Raw genomic sequence first — 21,865 nt, 5'->3', positions numbered from 1 at the left:
TTTACAAATAGGGAAATGGTAGCTCAAAATGGGGAGAGGCCTTGCTCAAAGCTTCATAGTTAATGAGGAAACCAGGTTTTCAGATTCCAGATCTTGTGCTTTTTTTTTTTTGTAAACTCAGGGGTCTGTGAGTTCTTTAGGGGCAAGATTTTCTGTTTTCAATGTGATAATCTTGAAAACAAAAAAGCCAAAACCCCATTGGCACTGAAAATTTGCAATCTGAAACATGTTTTAGGAGAACAGGCGTTGTTTTTGAGTTGTCTTTGCAGCACTTTAGGGTCTGCAGAGATGGAAAATGGAAAACGGGTTTGCTTGTTCCCAAATGGGAAGAACAATGAGTTCTACCAGGTCCTTTCATTTGGTGATAATGTATTTTAAAAATCTCATTTTCTCTTCAAATTTATTTCAGTCTGTTTTTGATATGACTTGAATTAAAAAAAGAAAAAAAAAAAAACTTCAGGTGATGTGCCAGAAGTTGAGCTAAAAGCAGAGCTTTCTGGATTGGAGGTGGTTGCTAAGGAGTCCTTCCATTCAGATGGGATCAGGCTGCAGCTGTGATGGCTTCACACTGAGGCCAGCAGGATCATGCCCAACTGAGCTTTCTTATGAGGTGGCCCCACAGGCCTCGGAGCAGACAGACCAGCCGGACAGTGGAGGCGCCAAGCACCATCCATACCAGAACAAGCCCTGGCAGTCACAAGAGAAGTGGAAGCTTCTGGTGGCAGAGGGAGGCGAGAGCTCTGACACCCGGGGGAAGCTCCCCAACTGCTGCCGTTTTGCACAGGCCACAAAATACGGCAAGGAAGGTCAGGGATGAGCTAGAAAGAGGGATTCTCGTGAATCCTGAGATAAAACCAGGATTCAATAATAGCTGACAGCCATCAGAAAGGTGCAAGTTCCTCTCATTTTGTTTCAAATTCCCTAAATTGTCATCTTTTGAAGTGAACTTTCCACGTGCAGGTCTTTTTACCATTTCACAAAAGCCCTTCTGTACGTTATGTGTGTGGATCCACTTGGGCACCTAGGACAGATGAGAAGGTCGAGGCCCAGAGACTTTGCGCTCCAGGGCTGCGTGGCTGGTTCTGTTTCCAGCATCACAGCTCTGACAGCCAGCGGGAGTATGCTTTATTGTTTTATTTTTATAGGGTAAAAAAGCCTAATTGAGAAGTAGCTAAGTCCCTAAGCGACACTCATGGAAAGCCGTGGTAGTTCCACAGCGAGCCCATAACAAAGCCACTGCCATTTGCCTCATAGCAGTTTAATGAAATGGCAAACATCACCCAGGAGGAAATGAACAGTAACATAGATTGGAAACTGAAACCTGCATATTTGTGGCAAATGCCACTACATTTACAGGGAGAGAAAAAAAACCACATGACTCTTCTTCGTATGTTAAAGACTTTTTATTTTCAAGCCCTTTCAGAGGAATCAATTCCTTTAAACCTTTGTAAAATGCCACAGGAGCCAAGGTTAAGCGATGCTTTTAACTTAGGAACTGACCCTCTCCAGGCAGAGTCTCCAAAGTAGACTACCTCGAAATTTCAAAGAGGCAGTTCTACAAGAGGAGCCTTTGAAGAAGCCAATCCTGTTTTCCCTTGTTTTGCTTTCACACATGGGTTCAACTTGAACTCTTACCTTTCTCCATTTATAACAACCAAAATCCACCTTAAAAAATTAAAGGCTGGGTGCGATGGCTCATGCCTGTAATCCCAGCATTTAGGGAGGCCGAGGTGGATCACCTGAGGTCAGGAGTTCGAGATCAGCCTGACCAATATGGTGAAACCCCATCTCTCCTAAAAATACAAAAATTAGCAGTGGCGGGTGCCTGTAATCCCAGCTACTCAGGAGGCTGAGGCGGGAGAATCGCTTGAACCCGGGAGGCGGAGGATGCAGTGAGATTGCGCCACTGCACTCCAGCCTGGGTGACAGAGCGAGACTTTCTCAAAAAAAAAAAAAAAAAAAAAAAAAAAATTGCAAGTAATGGCTTCTGTGGAAGCAATTCTTGATTTAGGGGCACACAACCTCAGACTCCAGCCGCTCAGGATAGACAAACAGGAAAGCCAAACGCTCTCTGGGGACCCCACTTGTGGCTGCCCACACTGCTCTGTAGTTGCCAAGAGGGTGGGAAGTAGAGACAACAACGAACGTGAAATGAAGCTCTTTGTCATCGCTGTCTCGGATGGTGGACTCCCGCCTGGGAGAGGCTGGTGGCTGGCTGCTGCCAGGCTCACACCCCCACAACTGCAATTCCTCTTTCCCAGTCACACTGCTATTTCTAAACACTGGCACTGTAATCAGAATGATTTCCATGAAAACAAAAGCTCATTTTCCTAACTTGCGCTCCAATGCGTATATCGTTAAAGGCCTGAGATCAGAGTCTGGCGGTTTTCCTGTTTCAACCTGACTTTCTGTCCCTAGGGTATATAAATAAACTACTCCTAAGTTTGCTCCTCGAATGACAATCAGTTTTATTGCATGAGTTATGGTGTCCAAATGAGTTAATTTGCTTTTGTCACCGTCTGAGTCAAAATAGGCCACCTGCAGGCCTCATGCAAAATGTAGAAACTGGATAGATGATTTAAGCCTCAAAAACGCAAGTGATTTTTTTGGGTGCACGCAGGAGAGGGCGGATCTGGGGTGTGGTCAGCAGATGACCAGCCGTGGCCTTGAAGGCAGTTTCCAGTCTCTGCAGCTGCGGGATGAGGGTGAAGCCCCCTATTTGCTCTGCTCAGCCTCTCTGTTGAGTATTTAAGAAATCCTGATTCCCCGTGTTCTGCCAGGGAGGATACTGCAGAAAGGTGGACTGGTGTGGCCATTATTTCAGCATCTTCACCATGTACGGGCCTTGTAATCTGTAGCCGATCTTTCTATAATAATTCCTGGTGCCGACCCCTGCAGAAAAATCGAAGTAAAAAAGGAGCGTTCACTTTAGTAATTCTCAAAAGTCGGCATGTGCTTCCCTCAGCCTTATACCCTCTCCCACCCAGAGACCAAATTCTCTCCCACATAAAATCTCAGTTTAATAAGTTTGGAACATTATTACTTTGAATTCAGGCTGCATTAAAATATAGAAACTGCTAAGTGGAGAGAAGTCTCTTTCCCTGATTTTTAACTCAAGCTCAAGGTATGTGACACACACACTCATAGGCAACAGCAAATGTGCACACCCGTGTGTCGGAGGCTGCGTATTCACTATCCTACTGGCAGCACCAAGCACTACCTTAGGTGCTACGGGTGAACAAGAAGAGGTGGATTTACTGTCTGAGCTGCCTATGCTCCAGATGAGGCCAAATGATGGACGGTTTCCCAGAAGTTTTAAAGAGAGAAGAGTGGGGAGAAAAATGGGATCTCTACTCAGCCCCAGTAGCGAAGGTACACTTGTGGCTACTGTCAGAAGTGTTGGAAGTATACAAGGATTAACAGGAAAAAGTGTTTTCCTCATTAGTTGGTGTCAAAGAAGCAGGTTTGTTGGAATGGCCCTGGCTCATGAAGTGTGGTTTGTGAAGAGAAGTGTAGGTTTTCCACACCAAGCAACTTGTCCAGTTCTCTGTTGACACCAACTGGGTGTTCTACAATTTAACTCAATTTGGACCCTACCTACTCTGATGAGCGCAAGGCCCCCCAGTTCCAAGCTCAGTCCAGAGACTGCCCCCAACTTCAGACACCAATTGCAAGCAGAGGGGCTGCAGGTTGCCTACAACTGCTGTCCGACTTGGCCTACAAATGGAGGGTTCCTACAAGCCCCTCCTCAGATTTGATAATTTGTCATAATGGCTCACAGAGCTCAGGGAAACATTTACTTACATTTACCGGTTTATTACAGGATATGATAAAAGATACAAGTGAACAGCCAGGTGAAGAGGCACACAGGGTGAGGTCTGGGAGGGTCCTGAGCACAGGAGTGTTTGTCCCCACCGCGTTGGGGTGCACCATGCTCCCAGCAAGTGGATGTGTTTGCCAAAATGGAAAGTTCTCTGAACTCCATCTTTTAGGGATTTTTATGGAGTTTCATTGTGTAGGTATGATCAATTACTAACTCCATTTCCAGCCCCCTTCCCTCCCTGGAGGATGGAGGGGGGGGCTGAAGGTTCAACCCTCTCCTTATGGCTTCATCTTTCTGGTGACAGGTCCCCACCCAGGAGCCCACCAAGAGTCACCAGCTTAGAACAAAAGATGCCCCCTGAACCCCTACAGCTCAGGAAATTACAAGGGTTTTAGGAGCTCTATGTCAGGAACCAGGAACAGAGACCAAATATTTTTTATGATGTCTCAACATTCAAGGAACATGAACTAGTTGAAGTTGGTACTAAAGGTCCATTACCCCTGCATATTGGACGCATTCCTCAAAGAGCCCGGCTGTCTGTATCTGGGAGTGAGATAGCTGAGGCTGGGCGGGGAGAGTTATCAGCAGCACCTGCTGCAGGCACTCCCTCCCTCCCTCTCTCCCTCCCTCTCTCAACGTCCCTGCACTGGGCTTTGGAGAAGTGCATCTCCTGATTCTCCTCTAGCTCGCTGGCTGCCCTTCCTCGGTCTCTTTGCTGGTTCCTCCTTGTATCCCTAACTGAAATCACTGCAATATGCAGCTCTTCTGTGCACGCACTTCCTGTGACACTTAGCGTAAACCTGTGTATACACTGGCAACCCCTAAATCTGTCACTCAGCGCTCTCCTTGAGCCTCAGATTCATCCACAGGTGCTGCACGACCCAACTGAATGTCTACATTGCACGGCAGGTGTAGCAGGTAAAAAACCCAACTCCTGGTATCCTGCCCCCCAAGCTCCCTCCCGCAGGAAGCTCCCTCTCTGTAAATGGCCACTCCACCGCCAGTTGTTCAGGGCAACTCATTCCCATCTTTCTGTCAAATTCCAAATCAAGAGACTTGAAGAAAATGAAAGAGGAAGGACTGAGGCTACATGGGGGGGTGGGCAGGCAGGCGGGGGACAGGATTCTAGGGAGCAGGAAAAACAAATGTGAAAGCCCTGAGACGGGCGTGCACTCAACTTACTCAAGGAACAAGGAGGCACCATCATGCAGGTCTCCTAAGGAATCTGGCTTTTATTCTGAGTGAGATGGAAGAATGAGAGGATGCTGGTCAAAGGAGGGACATGATCTGACTGCTGTTTTGAGAACAGAATGAAGGCTCCAGGAGGGCAGGAGTTTTGTTTTATTCACTGTAGAGCTGCCAGTACCCAGAGTGATGCCTGTCACATGTGAGGTACATGGTAAATACTTGCTCACTGAGTGGATATGTGACCAAGGGCAGAAATAGGGAGACCCGGTAGGAAGCGATGACAATAATCCAGGTGGGAGATGGTGGTGGCTTGGGCTGAGTCACAGTGGTGAAAAGTAGCCGGAGACTGGGCACATGTGGAAGGCAGAGCGAAAAGAATCTGCCGATGGATGTGGGGTGTGACACGGGCCAAGGCGACTCCAAGGTATTAAGCCTGAGTAAAGGAAGAGTCTGGAGAAACAGCAGCCACCATTGCCTGGCAGTGAGGAGATGGTGGGAAGAGCTGCAAAAGGAATCAGGAGTGGGGCTCCGGTCAGGCTGCATGTGGAATGGCTGCTAGACATTCATGCCAAGATGCTGGACTCTGATTTTGGAAGCTTTTGTTGTTCTTAAAGAGACACAGGGAGTGCTATGGGTTAGGTATTTGTCTCCTCTGAAACTCATGTTGAAACTTAATCCCTATTACTGAGAGATGGGGCTATGAAGAGGTGACTAGAGTGTGAGGGCTCTGCCCTCATGAAAGGATTAATCTATTTTTTTTTTTTTTTTCTTGAGACGGAGTCTCGCTCTGTCCCCCAGGCTGGAGTGCAGTGGCGCGATCTCGGCTCACTGCAAGCTCCGCCTCCCGGGTTCACGCCATTCTCCTGCCTCAGCCTCTCCGAGTAGCTGGGACTACAGGCGCCCGCCACCACGCCCGGCTAGTTTTTTGTATTTTTAGTAGAGACGGGGTTTCACCGTGGTCTCGATCTCCTGACCTCGTGATCCGCCCGCCTCGGCCTCCCAAAGTGCTGGGATTACAAGCGTGAGCCACCGCGCCCGGCCAGAAAGGATTAATCTATTCATGGACTAATAGGATAATGAGTTCTAGTGGTTTTACAACAAGAGGAACAGAGTCCTGAGCTGGCACGTGCAGCCCTGCCACTGCGTGATGCCACGTGCTACCCTGTGCCACTGCAGGACTCCACAGAAAGTCCCTACCTGCAAGAAGGCCCTCACTAGATCCAGCCCTTTGACCTTGGACTTTTCAGCCTCCAAAACTATAAGAAATAAATTCCTTTTCAGGTATTCTGTTATACGCAATTGAAAATGGACTTCGCTAGAGAGGGATGGTCTCTTTTCTTGGATGTTGCTTTGCAAGGTAATTTCGGACTGGGGCAGTTGTCTTGCAAGGGGCTGAAGTGGCCGATGCAGAGTGAGAAGGCAGAGCCACCTGGCTCCTTTTTGAAATTGCTGAACCCTGAATTAACCAGTCCCAAAGCTTCTCTATATATTTCTTATGAAATATTTTCCATTTGGGTTTAAGCCATTTTGAGGATATTTTTGATTTTAAGTATACAGCTCGGTGTTGCTAAATACATTCACGCTGTAGTACAACTATCACCACCATCCATCTCCAGAACTCTTTATCTTGTAAAGCTGAAACTGTACCCACTAAACACCAACCCTATTCCCCTTCTCCCAATCCCTGACAACCCCCATTCTACTTTCCGTCTCCATGAATTTGACTCCGGTAGATACCACATGTAAGTGGAATAATACGGTATTTGTCCTTTTATAACTGGCTTATTTCACTTAGCACAATGTCTTCAGGGTTCATCCATGTTGGGTATAAGTCATTGAGTTGAGTTTTCTGTTACTTGTAACTAAAAATATCATAACTGACAAATAAGCTTGAGGACAGGAAGAGAAAAACAAATGAGGTCAAGCCACTATTTAAAATCAGAATTCGGAGTAATTCCAAACACACTGCTCTCCTGCTTAGAATCACTAATGATGTGTCCCAAGATAAAGTTCAAATTCCTTAGCCTGATCCACAAAGTCTTTCCTGCCCAGACTCTTCAACTTTAGTTCCTGGCACAGTTGACTAGGTCCAGGATCAGCAAACCAGGTGTGGTGCGGGCTCAGCCACTGCCTCTGGGCCCTTCCCTCAGCAGCCGCCCACTCTGTCTGCAAAGCCACTCCCAGCCACCCTCCCACTCATCCCCCACCAGGAGACCTGTACAGATACTTCCCCTATCTACAAAGAAGCCAGAATTCACACTGCTCTCTCTCCAGGCTGGCTGTGTGCCTTAATTAGAGTTCCATTGTTTTAGTAATCACACTGAGCAGGTCTGTCTCCCTCCCTAGGATGTCAGCTCTTTAAAGTCAATGGCTTCTATCATCAGTGTCTGGCATATAATCAAGATGCAATAAATGTTTGCAGATCTCATATGCTGTTCAGCTATTCTTATGTTGTGTATATACAAAGAAATGTGTTCCTGGAGGATGTATTTGAAAAAAAAATTGGCTCTATGTTGGGTGTTGGGTAATGGAATGATTCAATGTACAAGAGCTGAAGGGCAGGACGACTTCTTAACCTAAGTACAAATTTCCTGCCTTGTTAGCTGAGAGATTAAGAGGCAGCTTCCTGACATATTATTATCTCTATCTAACAAAAACTGCCTCAAATCTTTCAGAAATATTTCTGGCTTTTTATATTTCTATTTTACTTTTACAAAACAGATACTGTTTTCCATGGAATTAAAACAATGTATCTTGGAGAATGTCAAACACACAAAAGTGCAGAACACAGTGCACTGAACCCCCCTGCACCCATCACTCAGCTTTAGCAGGGACAGTTCACCCAGGAGATCTCTCTCTCTTTTTTTTTTTTTTGAGATGGAGTTTCGCTCTTGTCGCCCAAGCTGGAGTGCAATGGCACGGTCCTGGCACACTGCAACCTCTGCCTTCCACCCAGGAGACTTTTAAGTTTCGAGCTTTCTACTGACGTGAACTTAGAAAACATCTGTAACATTTCCTTTTGGTTCTGCTCAGCTCAGTTCCTGGAAACATGTTTAGTTTTGCTCTTTTATATGTCCTCTGTCAAATGAAAATGATGGCCTAATTTTAAGATGGAAGATGTGTAATTGTTGGTCAAAGTGTTTTACTTCCAAAAATATGCATCAACCTACATTTGTCTACCATAAATGGCTGCAGAGGTGAGAGAGAAGAGTTCCTTACATCTAACACAGGACCGGACAGTCCTTGGATAACCAGAAAGTTCAACAATCAAGAGTGCCCTGATTTCTTAGGCATGCTGGTTAAAAGAGCTGCTTTACTGGGGTACATCTAAGCATTTCTCATCATGATTCCCACGGAGCTACAGCCTCCTTGGGCCTTCTACTTCTTCCTTTCTACAGGGGGTGTGCCCTAGAAACGATTACCACCTTGGGCAGAGGCACTCAGGCCTCACGATGGGCCTTTTGGAGGAAAGCTGTGTATTGAAGTTCTTGTCCTTATTTTCAATAAGACGCGGCAGGCCTGAGATGGAACACTGTCTCCGGGTCCTCTGAGAAGTACTGGCATCCAGGGGAGGGAACTCCCCCTCTAGTCAGTCTGGACTCTAACCTCTGCTCACCTAAAGAGCTAAATTTCTTTCTGCCTCTTGTTTTTTGAAAGAAAAATTTCCCCTGTTTCTACAACCTGCAGAACAGTTTGGGAAAGGCATTACCCCTGCACTTAGCCACCAGGGCTGGGTGAGGACCTTGCTTTGCTCTGATCCCCTCTCCATGCTCAGCAGGGCTCCCAGAAAGTCCTCTGTCATAGTAACTTTCCTTTTGTTAGCCAGCCAAGAAAAAGCAATCATCCTTCAGAGCTGACGTCAGCCACCCTCCTGGACTGACGTGTAGGCTGCCTGGACCGTCTCCGAGCCCTCAGCCTAACTGCTCTGCCTCCCCTAGAGGAGAGGTGCCCACAGGCTGTACAAGGAGCCAAGTGCTCCACCCGATGGCTTGCATGGGGTTCTGCCAAATCCCTGGGATGGGGAATGTGCAGGAACTCACTCCATGCAGCGGCCTCAGGGTGCCCTGCTACAGAGCTAGCATTAAGAACAGCAGGAGTGGGGAGAGTCCAAATGCAGGCTTTGTTTTGTAGCACTCTGGGAGGCCGAGGAGGGTAGATCACCTGAGCTCAGGAGTTCGAGACCAGCCTGGGCAACATGGCAAAACCCTGTCTCTACTAAAAATGCAAAAAATTAGCTGGGTGTGGTGGTGAGTGCCTGTAATCCCAGCTACTTGGGAGGCTGAGGCATGAGAACTGCTTGAACCCAGGAGGTAGAGGTTGCAGTGAGCTGAGATCTTGCCACTGCACTCCAGCCTGGGGGACACAGCAAGACTCTCTCAAGAAAGAACGGCAGGAGTTGCGGGAGTCCAAACACTGGCTTTGTTTTATCCTCCCAAGTTCCCTCATCTACACCCTGAGCCTTCCTGCATGACCTTTTCCCTACTCTGTAGGCAGGATAAATATTTTATCTTCCTCACTCTACCAGCAGTGATGATGAGATGAGTTAGGTGAAAAAAGAATACCTTGCAAAGTGCCTAGAGTGAACAGCTTCTGTGGTGGCCTCCCCTCTGCCTCTGCCCCAGGACATCCACCTCTTTTGGGAGAAGAAAACAAGCCTGTTTATTTGTACATGAGCTTTACTATATGTAAGTTATTAAAATGACTTCCACTGCACAGTTTAGATCAATTACAGATAGACCCATGGAAAGGGGTTACATTAAAGGCAGAGGACACTGCTTGCTCTGGGATGGGCCGAGAGGAGTAGAGTCATTCAGCACTCAGTGGGAAAGCCCCTTTCCCAAGGATGACCTCTGGCTACTGTCCAAGGCTGGCTGCCAAGAGCCCCTGGCCTCCCTGTGAATCTCCAACCTGGAGGAGACCCAGGGGTACAGAGTCTCTCTGATCCTTTTCTGAACCAAATGTCCTCAAGCCCCTCATGATGAGAAAGAAATCCTCTGCTTTGATTCCATGTCCCTCTCCAAAAGATACACACCATGTGGCTTAATCTGCTAACTCGAAGGATTCGGGAAAGGGGGAAAATCACAGGCAATGCATATGCCAGAGCCTGGGCCCCTGGCTGCAGGAGCACGCTCATCCTGGGCTGTTCAATGCTCTTTAGTAAAAATGAGAAATCAAATCACACAACCTTAGACTAACCAAAGGCCAAAAAAAAAGGGGGTGGGGTGGGGTGGGGAACAAACCCAGATGTGTTTTTTTGTTTTTGTTTGTTTTTGAGACGAAGTCTCAGTCTGGTCACCCAGGCTGGAGTGCAATGGCACGATCTCGGCTCACTGCAACCTGTGCCTCCCAGCTTCAAACGATTCTCCTGCCTCAGCCTCCAGAGTACCTGGAATTACAGGCGCACGCCACCACGCCCAGCTAATTTTTGTATTTTTAGTGGAGACAGGGTTTCAACATGTTGGCCAGGCTGGTCTTGAACGCCTGACCTCAGGCGATCCACGCACCTCGGCCTCCCAACGTGCTAGGATTACAGGCGTGAGCTACTGTGCCCGGCCGCAAACCTAGATGTTTACTTAAATTCTGCTGTGATTCTATTTTAGAGAGAAATTGTAGGGGAAAGAGTGGGGAGATGGAGTAAGCCATCTGTGTGGTACCTGAGTTCGGTGAAACAAAGAAAGAAAGAAAACCACTTGATAGCTGAGTGACTACAAAGTTAGAGGGAGATTTAAATACCTGCCAGGCACTGGATTGCTAGAGGCTCTCCATGCACTAATTTATTTAAAATGTAACAAGATTGCAATTATTGTCCTAGGAGAAAGGTGAGTTTCAGAATGGGTCATAACTCAAGGCCACACTATAGGGAAGTAGAACTGTAACTGAGACCCCCAGCCTGCCCGACCCCATGGCCCAGAGCATTTCTAATGCGCCTGGCACCTATGTGATGGGGTAGGCCCACCCAACTCCCCCGACTCTGGTCTTGGACCTCTAGTCTTCATGGGAAAGCACATCCCTTCTTTTCTGGTAAAGAAAGGACTTGCCATTTGTCTTGATCACCTCACCTCCTGTATCTGTGTCCAGTTTTTCAATGTCCTTTGAAAACTCATTAGATGAAACAACCATGGTGGCTATTTCCATTTTTAACAATACGGCTTAGTAAGAAACAAGAATAAATCACAGAAAAGGGTCTGATAACAGGCAATAAGAAACTTTGTAAACAGATTCAGCTTACAAATGTGAGAATGGGAAGGGGGATACTTTTCAGTAACAACTGATAAATTGCAGTCACCATTTCTAAAATGACAAGCACTACAATACAGAGTTTGGAGGAAAACAACAAAGAAGGCTCAATGATGGAAGCTAGAGGCAGGGCAGAAAAGTCGGGAGTATTTAAGCTTAGTGAACAGATGACTTCAGGCTTGATTATGGCAGACAAAATTAAAAATAACGCTCCAGCCAAAGACGATGAAAATATTTGGACAAAACTGAAAATGTTTCTGCTAGGAAAGTATCAGAGACTGTTAAGAGCTCTTAATTGTCAGGCCAAGAATAAGGAGAAAATGGGAGCTTCCAGAAGGGAGTAGAAGTGTTTGTGTCTCAGGGTGTTTGATCTAGGAAGGGCACCTGAGATACCAGGGGCGTGGGAGCGGTGTCTTGCAGCCACCAGAAGCAGAGAAGCAGTCATAACACTCCCCCAGCACCCTGCTGTTTAGGAGGTGTGTAAACAACTGAGAGGCAGAGTTGCTTCTGCACCTTAAGGAGGCTCAAAGAGATGGAACATGGGTCTAAATTCAGAGCCTGGCACAGACAGGGACCCAAGCATAGCACCCCCTCTTCTGGATTGTATTCTGAAAGGCTCTGAATTGGGAGGAGGGACTGGTGTGGTGGGGATAGGAATCTTCTAGATAAACCAAAGCCTTGGTCCTAGACAACTATGACTCTGAGATGCCTGGCTAAAGGAAACAGGTCTTCCTTGGAGGAAGCTAGCATCACCTAGGTCTAGGTCTTGAAGTATTCCTGAAAGCAAATTCTCATATAAAATGCTCAGCAAATGATAAAAAATGATAAGGTACACTTTGAGACAGGACATGACAAGAAACAGCAGAGACTCCAGATGTGACATTACTTGACACAGACTGCAAACAGGTATGCTTACTATGTTCAATGTCTGAAAACAACTGGAAACATTAAAACATGACATTACAGAATGGAAAAAGATACCAGAAATTTAGGAAATGTTAAAGTGTGGGACCAATGCATCAATGGATGGGTCTAGCAGATCAGACACAGCTACATTAGTAACCTGAAAGATTAAGTCAGAAGAAATTATGGACAACAAAGCAACGTTGGTGGGCAAGAGGGTTAGACACAGTGGATACAATAAATAGGTCTAAAATATGTTTAACTGGAGTCCTAGGAAGAGAGGTGAGGGAGAATGGGATAGAGTCAATACGCATGTGTTACAGGCTGCAAATCACACAGAACTGATTTTAAAAACCAGTTCACTGATTAAAGACGCCCAAGGAAGCCCAAACGGGAAATCTGTACCTAGAAATATCCTAGTAAAACTAGAGAAAAACCAAGACAGTGAAGACAGTCTGAAAGAATAAAAATAATGTATTTTTTAAAAAAAACCACAGAAGTAGCCTGAGGGAATATCCTCAAAGACAGGCAGCTGATTTCTTACCTGCAATATTAAAAGCCAGGAAATAAGGGGAAGATAGATACAAAGTACTGAAAGAAAATACCTGCAAACCCAGAATTCTTTTTTATTTTATTATTATTATAAGTTTTAGGGTGCATGTGCACAATGTGCAGGTTTGTTACATATGTATACATGTGCCATGTTGGTGTGCTGCACTCATTAACTTGTCATTTAGCATTAGGTATATCTCCTAATGCTATCCCTCCCCTCCCCCCATCCCACAACAGGCCCCAGTGTGTGATGTTCCCCTTCCTGTGTCCATGTGTTCTCATTGTTCAATTCCCACCTACGAGTGAGAACATGCGGTGTTTGGTTTTTTTGTCCTTGCAATAGTTTGCTGAGAATGATGGTTTCCAGTTTCATCCATGTCCCTACAAAGGACGTGAACTCATCACAGAATTCTATACCTAGTGAAGACGACCTTTAAGACAAGGGTCCCCAACCCCCAGGCCACACAGCATTTACAGCCACTCCCCATTGCTCACATTACTGCCTGAGGAGCAGTAACCACCTCCTGTCAGATCAGCAGTGGCATTAGATTCTCAAAGGAGCACATATCCTATTGTGAACTACACATCCAAGGGACCTAGGTTGTGTGCTCCTTATAAGAATCTAATGCCTGATGATCTGTCACTGCCTCCCATCATCCCCAGATGGGACTGCTGAGTTGCAGGAAAATAAGCTTGGAGCTCCCACTGATTCATATAATTATTTCATTATATATTACAATGTAATAATAGAAATAAAGTGCACAATAAATGTAACGCACTTGAATCCTGAAACCATCACCCCAATCCCCTTACTATCTGTGGAAAAACTGTCTTCCACAAAACCAGTCCCTGGTGCCAAAAAGGTTGGGGACCACTGCTTTAATAATAATGCAAAATAAAGACATTTGTATACGATCAAAACTGGAACAACTTGCTACCAACTAAAGGTATAAAGAAAACAATGTGTGCAAACTACCGAAATATCCATGAACAGTAAAACAGATAAACTGTAGTACATCATGGAGTCCTACATGTCAATGAAAATGAAGAAAATACTTTAAAGATATAGCAAAGATAGAAGAGCAAAGAAGTGGTAAATACACAGTTGCCCCTGGTATATGTGGGGGGCTGGTTGCAGGACCACCCTTATATACCAAAATCTGCACACACTCAAGTCTTGCAGTTGACCCTGCAGAAGCTGCGTCTATGAAAAGTCAGCCTTCTGTATACGCAGGTTTCACAGCCCACAAACACTGTGTTTTCAATCTGTGTTTGGTTGAAAGAAATCTGAGTATAAGTGGACCTGTGTTGTTTCAGGGTCAATTTTATCAGTAAATCTAAATGAATACTAACTGTACATAATAATAATGATATCTTGTGGATTTTAGAAAAACTTGCACACACATGTGCACACAGCAACTTCAGAAAGAAGATCTCCAAATGGCCAGTAAACACATGAAAAGGTAGTCAAAATCATCAGTCAGTTATCAGGGAACGCAAATTAAAACCACAAAGAAATGCCACTCATATTCATCAGAATCAAACAACTAAAACTCATACATTTCCTGTAATAGTGAAAAATTGTAGAAGCACTTTAGAAAGCCACTTGGCAGAATCCTCAGCTAAATCTATGTACTCTCTACAACCCAGCAATTGCCCTCTTAGGTATACATTCTACAGAAATATGTCCTTGTGTCCCAAAATACATGCACAAGAATATTCATAAGTCTAACCTGGAAACCCAGCAAGAGTTAAGACAGATAAAATGTGACCTATCAGCGTAATGGAATCCCATATATCAATGAAAAGGAATGAAATACAGCTACTACAATGTTGACTCAATCTCACAGCAATGTTGAGCAAAAGTAACCAGAACAAAACTATGCAACAAGAAAACTAGACTATGTAGTTAAGGGATACATACTTACGAAGAAAATATCGAAAAAGTTAGGATACTGGGAAGGAAGAGGGAAGGGCCAACAGAGGCACTTCTTGAATGCTGGTTATTGACTAAGTGGGGGGTTAGAGAGTGCAATGGTCTGAATGTGCATCCCCCCCAAAATTCGTATGTTGAAACTTAATCCCTAATGCAATAGTATTAAGAGGTGAGGTCTTTGGGTGACAATTAGGTCATGTGGCCTCTAGAACTATGAGAAATTTCTCATTTATAAATTACCCAGTTTTGTTACAGCAGCCTGAGTGAGCTAAGACATACAGGTGTTATTTAACATTTTATAAACTCTGCTATTTGTTACAGCTTCCAGTAAACTTTTAAAATGAAAAAGAAAGCAAGATTAAATAATCTCAACTATGTGACTGCTTAAATGGGGAATGAAATCAATTCTTCTCATCTATGGAAAAACAAGTGAGCCAGGGTTGTGATTCCAACTGGACAAAGAATGAACATGGAATTATTAATGTGATGTAACAGAGGAAGAAATAGTGAAGTTTAATTATCAAGTATTTGCTCAGTATGTACTAGGAGCCTGGAAATTCTCTTGGAATTCCTTAAGAAAAACCTTGGCTTAATAATTTAAATGTTTTCATGTCTGAAGCAGGAAAATGAATTAGCTGTTACAGGCGCATTCTTGTTCTTTGATGCTTACTTGTTAGGACATAGGCCACCATTCACTGCTAGTAATGTGTTCTTAGATGGAATTAAAATTGAGGCCACATCACACTCTCACAGCCAAACTTGTAAATCTATCCTTTAAAGCTTAAATTTCTGTTTTGATTAGATGCAAAACATTCAGATGATTTATGATTGTTTAATTAAAAGAAATCAGTGAAATAAAAACAGTTTTAATTGCTTTTGGGTTCAATTAATCAACTATTGCCTACTTGATATATCTACCAACATTAATACAAGGAAATATATTCATTAGTTTCATTCACTTGCTATTGAAATGAGACTTTATTATTTCTCATTGATCTCCTGCCAGGATGGCAAAATTTTACTCTTCAACAATGCACACTGATATGAAAGCTGGGAAAAGGTTTTTATCCTGAATGTTTGAAAATGAACCAATTAACTATACGACCCTAAACCTTTCAGAACTTTTTCTGCATTCTATTAAAAAAAATCATACAAAAGTTACCCATGTATAATCTTAGTTCTTCAAATTGGTTATTGCAACTAACACAGTACACATTATTCTCCATCACTGTGGAAATACAGAGTATCTCAAGAGAGTCTCCTACCCAGCAGCCTAAAGGTTCTTCTACACATTTTGAAAAGGCTACTAAGATAAGAACAAAGAATAAAAATAGATAATTTACAAAGGAGGTATACAGAATCTAAATACATACTACCATGGTAACTTACAGTTGGGTGATGCTGGTGGGTTATCTTACAGCTCTTAGAGAGTTTTTTTCTTTCAGGGAGTCTGGCCCACAATCATCTGATTCAAAATAGGGTGTCTCTGTTCGTATCAGTGCAGGATGTTTGCTATGTCACACATCATTCTCACTTCTTTACTCATGTCAAAAATCATTAGTGCGTCTCTGCAGACGTTAGACTGTACCATCTTATAACCTGGTAGGAAGAGGGACCCCTTCTATTTATAGTATCTTTAAATACAGACTTCAAGAGGGAAAATGGCAAGGTAGGAATTTTCAGAGATTCATCCTTCTGCTAAAACGATGATTAAGCTGGAAAAAAATAATTGGAACCAACTGTTTTGGAATGCTGGCACTTGATAAGATACTTATAGTGACTAGGGGAGTGTTTGATGAGGGAGAGGCTGTAAAACTTCACTCAAGGAACAGCATGCTCAAGCCACCAACCATCCCCCATTCTTTAGCTCCACCGTAGCCACAAGAACGGTAACTTATTTTCCTGGAGCAGCAGGCTGGAACTGGAGTGGGCAATAAGGACCTAGTCCTCCAAAAATGTGGGGCTGTGTATTATGTTCACTTTGGAGGTTCCTGGAAGGACCAGTGCAGACACTTGTCTTTGTTTTGACCCCATCTCGCTTCCTTCATGGAGTGTATCAAAAGATTTGAAGAGATACATATCCTTTTTTCTTTTTTTGAACCAGACATTTAAGAAAAATCCCTCTCAGGTCACAGGCTGATCACAGAGATAAGAACAGAAATTTCAGTGAGTACACACACAATGAACAACACAGACTTTGCAAAAATAGTTTGGAAAAGTCACTAGAAAGGGCCGGGTGCAGTGGCTCACGCCTGTAATCCTAGCACTTTGGGAGGCCAAGGCAGGTGGATCACTTGAGGTCAGGAGTTCGAGACTAGCTTGGCCAACAAGGTGAAACCCCGTATCTAATAAAAATACAAAAAAATTAGCCAGGCGTGGTGGCACATGCCTGTAATCCCAGCTACTAGGGAGGCTGAGGCAGGAGAATAGCTTGAACCCAGGAGGCGGAGGTTGCAGTGAGCCGAGATCATGCCACTGTACTCCAGCTTGGGTAACACAGCAAGACTGACTCCATCTCAAAAAAAAAAAAAAAAAAAGTCACTAGACAAATGCATGATTACAGACCTCAAAAACAACTCCCCAGAAAGAGAAGAATGATTTCCAGAGTTACCACATTATACTAGTTGTGTAGTTCTCAGTAGTTCAATATAAAATTGTAAAGCATACAAAGAACAGGGAAGAATGGCTCATTCACAGGAAAAAAGAATTTAACAGAAATTATTCCTGAGGAAATCCAGACATTGGGATTACTACTCAAAGACATTAAATCAACTGCATTAAATATGCCTAAGGAGTTACAAGAAACCACAGACAAAGAAAGAATATCAAGGGGATACTGTTAAAAAGAAGGAATGTCAATAGGCAGGAATTATATTAAAAAATAGAAATTCTGGAACAGAGATGTATGATAGTAAAAATAAAAAATTCACTAGAGGTGTTCAATGGCAGTTATGAGGAGGCAGCAGACAGAATCAGTGAACTTTAAGATAATGCAATTGAATTTATCTAGTCTGAGGAGCAGAAAGAAAAAATGTAGAAAAATAAAAGACGTGGGGGATACCATCAAGCATACCAATATATGCATTGTTGGAGTCTCAGAGGGAGATGAGAGACATAAAGGGTAGAAAAAAATATTTAAAGAAATGGCTGAATACTTCCCAAATTTGTTGAAAGACATGAATCTATACATTCAAGAAGCTCAGCAAATTCCAAGCAGGATAGACTCAAAGAGATCCACAATGATCACAATATGAGTCAAACTGTTGAAAACCTGAGAGAATCTTGAAAGCAGCAAGTGGCAAAATGAGTCATCACATATAAGGAATCCTCAATTAGACTAACAACTGATATTAGAAACTATGGAGGTCAGAAGGCAATGGGATGGCACATTTAAAGTGCTGGCTGAAAGAGAAAAGTAAATCTGCCAATCAAGAATTCTATATCCAACAAAACTATCCTTCAAGGATAAAAGAGAAATTAGGACATTCCCAGAGTAAGAAAAGCTAAAGAAGCTTATTACTACTAGACCTGCCCTATAAGAAATGCTAAAGGAAGTCATTAAACCTGAAATGAAAGAATAGGCAGTAATTTGGAACCATATGAAGAAATAAAGAACATTAATAAAGATAATTACATAGGTAAACATAAAAGCTAGTATTATTGCACTTTTGGTTTGTAACTCCTCTTTTCTTCCTGTATTATTTAAAAGGCAAATTCATTAAACAATAATTTTAAGTCTAGGTTAATGGATACACAGGTATAAAGATGTAATCTGTGACAATAACAATACAGAGGGGGAGGGACAGAGATGTATAGGAGCAGGGTGTTTGCATACTATTAAAACTAAGTTGGTATTATTCAAACTGTGACTGGAGGCTTCAAATGTTAATTATGATCCCCAAGGTAACCACTAAGAAAACAACTAATAACCAAAAGAGTCATAGAGTGATTACATTATCAGAGAAAACAAATTTTAAGTCAAAACAGGTTACAAGAGACAGAAGACCATCATATGGTGATAAATGTTCAATGATCAGGAAGATTTATACAATTATCAACATACATGCCCCTAACAACAGAGCCCCAAAATATATGAAGCAAAACTTGACAAGCCTTAAGGGAGAAATAAATAGTTCTACATTAAGACTTGGATACTTCAATATCCACTTTCAACAATTAATAAAAAAAATTAAGACAAAAGATCAATAAGGAAAGAGAGAACAACACTTTAAACCACTTAAATCTAACAGAGATATATAGAACATGCTACCACTAATAGCAGAATGTACATTTTCCATAAGTGCACATGGAACATTTTCCAGGATAGATCATATGTCAGGTCAAGAAAACATGTCTTAATAAATTTAAAAAGACTGAAATTATATAAAATGCCTTTTCTGATCACAAAGAAATGAAACTAGAATAACAGATGGAAACTGGAAAACTTGTAAGTATGCAGAAATTAACACATTCTTAAACAACCAATGGGCTAAAGAAGAAATCACAAGGAAAACTGGAAAACACCTTTAGCAAATGAAAGACAAAATGCAACATTCCAAAACTTATAGGATGCAGCAAAAACAGTGCTCAGAGGGAAACTTAACAGCTGTAAATGCTCACATTAAAAAAGCAGATACATATGATCACATTTGGGATTTTAAAAGCAGATATATCTGAAATCAATAACCTACTCTACACCTTAAGGAACTACAAAAAAAAAAAAAAAAAAAAAAAAAGAGCAAACAAAACCCAAAGCTAACAGAAGGAAGAAAATAATAGATTAGAGTGAAGATAGGGAATAAAAAAAAATCAAAATCAAAAGTTCATTCTTTGAAAAGATCAACTAGCAATGTTTACCTTAGATTGGGTTAAAAAAGAGAAGACTCAAATCACAAAAACAGAAATAAAAGAGGGGGCATAACTACTTCCTGTACAGAAATAAGAATTCTGTAAGAAAATACTATGAACAACTGTACGCCAACATGTTAGATAACCTAGATGAAACAAATTTCTAGAAACATAAAAACTGACTCATAAAGAAACAAAGTCTACATAAATATATAACAAGAAACTGAATCAGTAATAAAAAATGTCCCAATAAGAAAAAGCCCAAAATCAGATGACTTTACTGGTAAATTCTACCAAACAATTGAAGAATTAATACCAATCCTTCTTAAATACTTGCAAAAAACTGAAGAGGAAGGACACTTTATAATTCATTTAATACAGCATTACTCTGTTATCAAAGCCAGATAAAGACACTACAAAGAAATCTATAGACCATCATCCCCTTAAGAATACAGACGCCAAACTCCTCAACAAAATACCAGCAAACTGAATTTACCAGCATATTAAAAGGATTATATACCACAACCAAGTTGGATTTATCCCTGGAATGCAAGGATAGTTCAACACACAAAAATCAATGTAATAAACCAAAATAGAATTAAGTGGGAAAAAAAAATCATACAATCAGCTCAAATGCAGAAAAAGCATTTGACAAAACTCACAACCCATTCATGATAAAAACACCCAATACATTAGCATAGAAGGGAACTTCCTTAACATTGTAAAGGCCATATGTGAAAAACTCAGACAGTAATATCATGCTCAATGGTGAAAAACAGAAACCTCTCCCCCTAAGATCAGAAGCCAGATAAGGTTGCCCATTTTCACCACAGTACTTAAAGGTTCTGGCCAGAGGAATTAGGCAAGAATAAGAAATGAAAGGCACCCAAATTGGATAGGAATAAGTAAAACTATCTCTATTCAAGATGACATGATCTTGTATGTAGGCAATGCTAAAGAATCCAAAATTATTAGACATATGACACATACAAAATTATTAGAGCTAATAAACAAATCTAGCAAAGTTGCACAATACAAAATCAATATGGAAGAAAAATGTTTTATTTCTATATGCTTATAATGAACAATTCAAAAACAAAATTTTAAAAATCTCACAATAGCATCAAAAGAATAAAATATCTTTGAATAAATTTAAGCAAGGAGGTACAAGACTGGCACATTGAAAACTACAAAACATTGCTAAAAGAAATTACAGAAGACTAAATAAATGGAAGGATATCCTGTGTTCATGACCTGGAAGACTTAACATTGTTAAGATGATGATACCACCCAAAGCCATATAAAGATCCAATGCAATCCCTATCAAAATCCCAATGGTGGCTTTTGCTGAAATAAAAACAGCCATGTGAAAAATCATATGGAATTTGAAGGAACCCAGGAATGCCAAAAACAATCTTGAAAAAGAAGCACAAAGTTGGAGACTCATACTTCCCAATTACTACAAAGTTACAGTGATTAAAACAGCATAGTACTGATGTAAAGATGGACATATAGGCCAGCAAAATAGAACTGAGAGCCCAAAAATAAACTTTCACTTCTCTTTTCGATTGATTTCTGACAAGGGTGTCAAGAGCATTCAATGGGGAAAGAAAAGTCTCTCTCACAAGTGGTGCTAGAAAAACTGGATATCCACATGCAAAAGAATTAAATTAGACTCTTATCTTACATCATATACAAAAGTGAACTCAAAACAGGTCAAAGATCTAAATTTGAGAGCTATAACTTTATATAAAGCCCTTAGAAGAAAACATAGAGGAAAATCTTCATGTCCTTGACCTTGGCAATGGTTTCTTAAATATAACACCAAAGACACAAATAACAAAATTAAGATAGATAAACTGGACCTCATTGAAATTACAAACTTTTGTGCATCAAAGGAAAGTATCAAGAAAGTGAAAAGGCAACCCACAGAATGGAAGAAAACATTTGCAAATCACATATTTTATGAAAGTCTAATATTCAGAAAATATGAAGAACTCCTACAACTCAACAACAAAAAGACAAACAATCCAGTTAAAAAATGGGCAACAGACCCAAATAGACATCTCTCTAAAGAAGATAAAAATGACAAAGACATTCAACATCATTAATCATTACAGAAATATAAGTCAAACCTCCCACAGAATGCCATTTTATACCACTAGGATGGCTATAAAAAAAAAAAAAGAAAAATCTCAAGTGTTGGCAAAGATGTAGAGAAATTGAAATCCTTGTGCACTGTGGATGGGAATGAAAAACAGTGCAGTTACTGTGGAAAATAGTTTGGTGGTTCCTCAAAAAGTTAAACATAGAGTTACAATTTGACTCAGCAATTACACTTCTGGGTATATAGGCAAAAGAAATGAAAGCAGAACTCA

General features: G+C 41.9%; 1 protein-coding gene across 2 annotated transcripts in view; it reads right to left on the bottom strand.

The window, feature by feature from the left end:
* Positions 1–1,387: 1,387 nt before the first annotated feature.
* ELP3 (elongator acetyltransferase complex subunit 3) overlaps positions 1,388–21,865 on the bottom strand; it is a 98,018-nt gene continuing 77,540 nt past the window's right edge. For both annotated transcript variants that reach the window (XM_003272917.4, XM_030817021.1), the window contains one exon: positions 1,388–2,892. In XM_003272917.4, coding sequence (XP_003272965.1) covers positions 2,816–2,892 — 77 coding nt within the window. In that variant the 3' untranslated portion in view covers positions 1,388–2,815. The remainder of the gene's footprint in view (positions 2,893–21,865) is intronic.

The sequence above is a fragment of the Nomascus leucogenys genome, chromosome 8, assembly GCF_006542625.1.
Source record: "Nomascus leucogenys isolate Asia chromosome 8, Asia_NLE_v1, whole genome shotgun sequence".
NCBI lineage: Eukaryota > Metazoa > Chordata > Mammalia > Primates > Hylobatidae > Nomascus > Nomascus leucogenys.
Note: the sequence above shows the minus strand (reverse complement) of the source record. Positions and strands in the feature narration are given on the sequence as shown.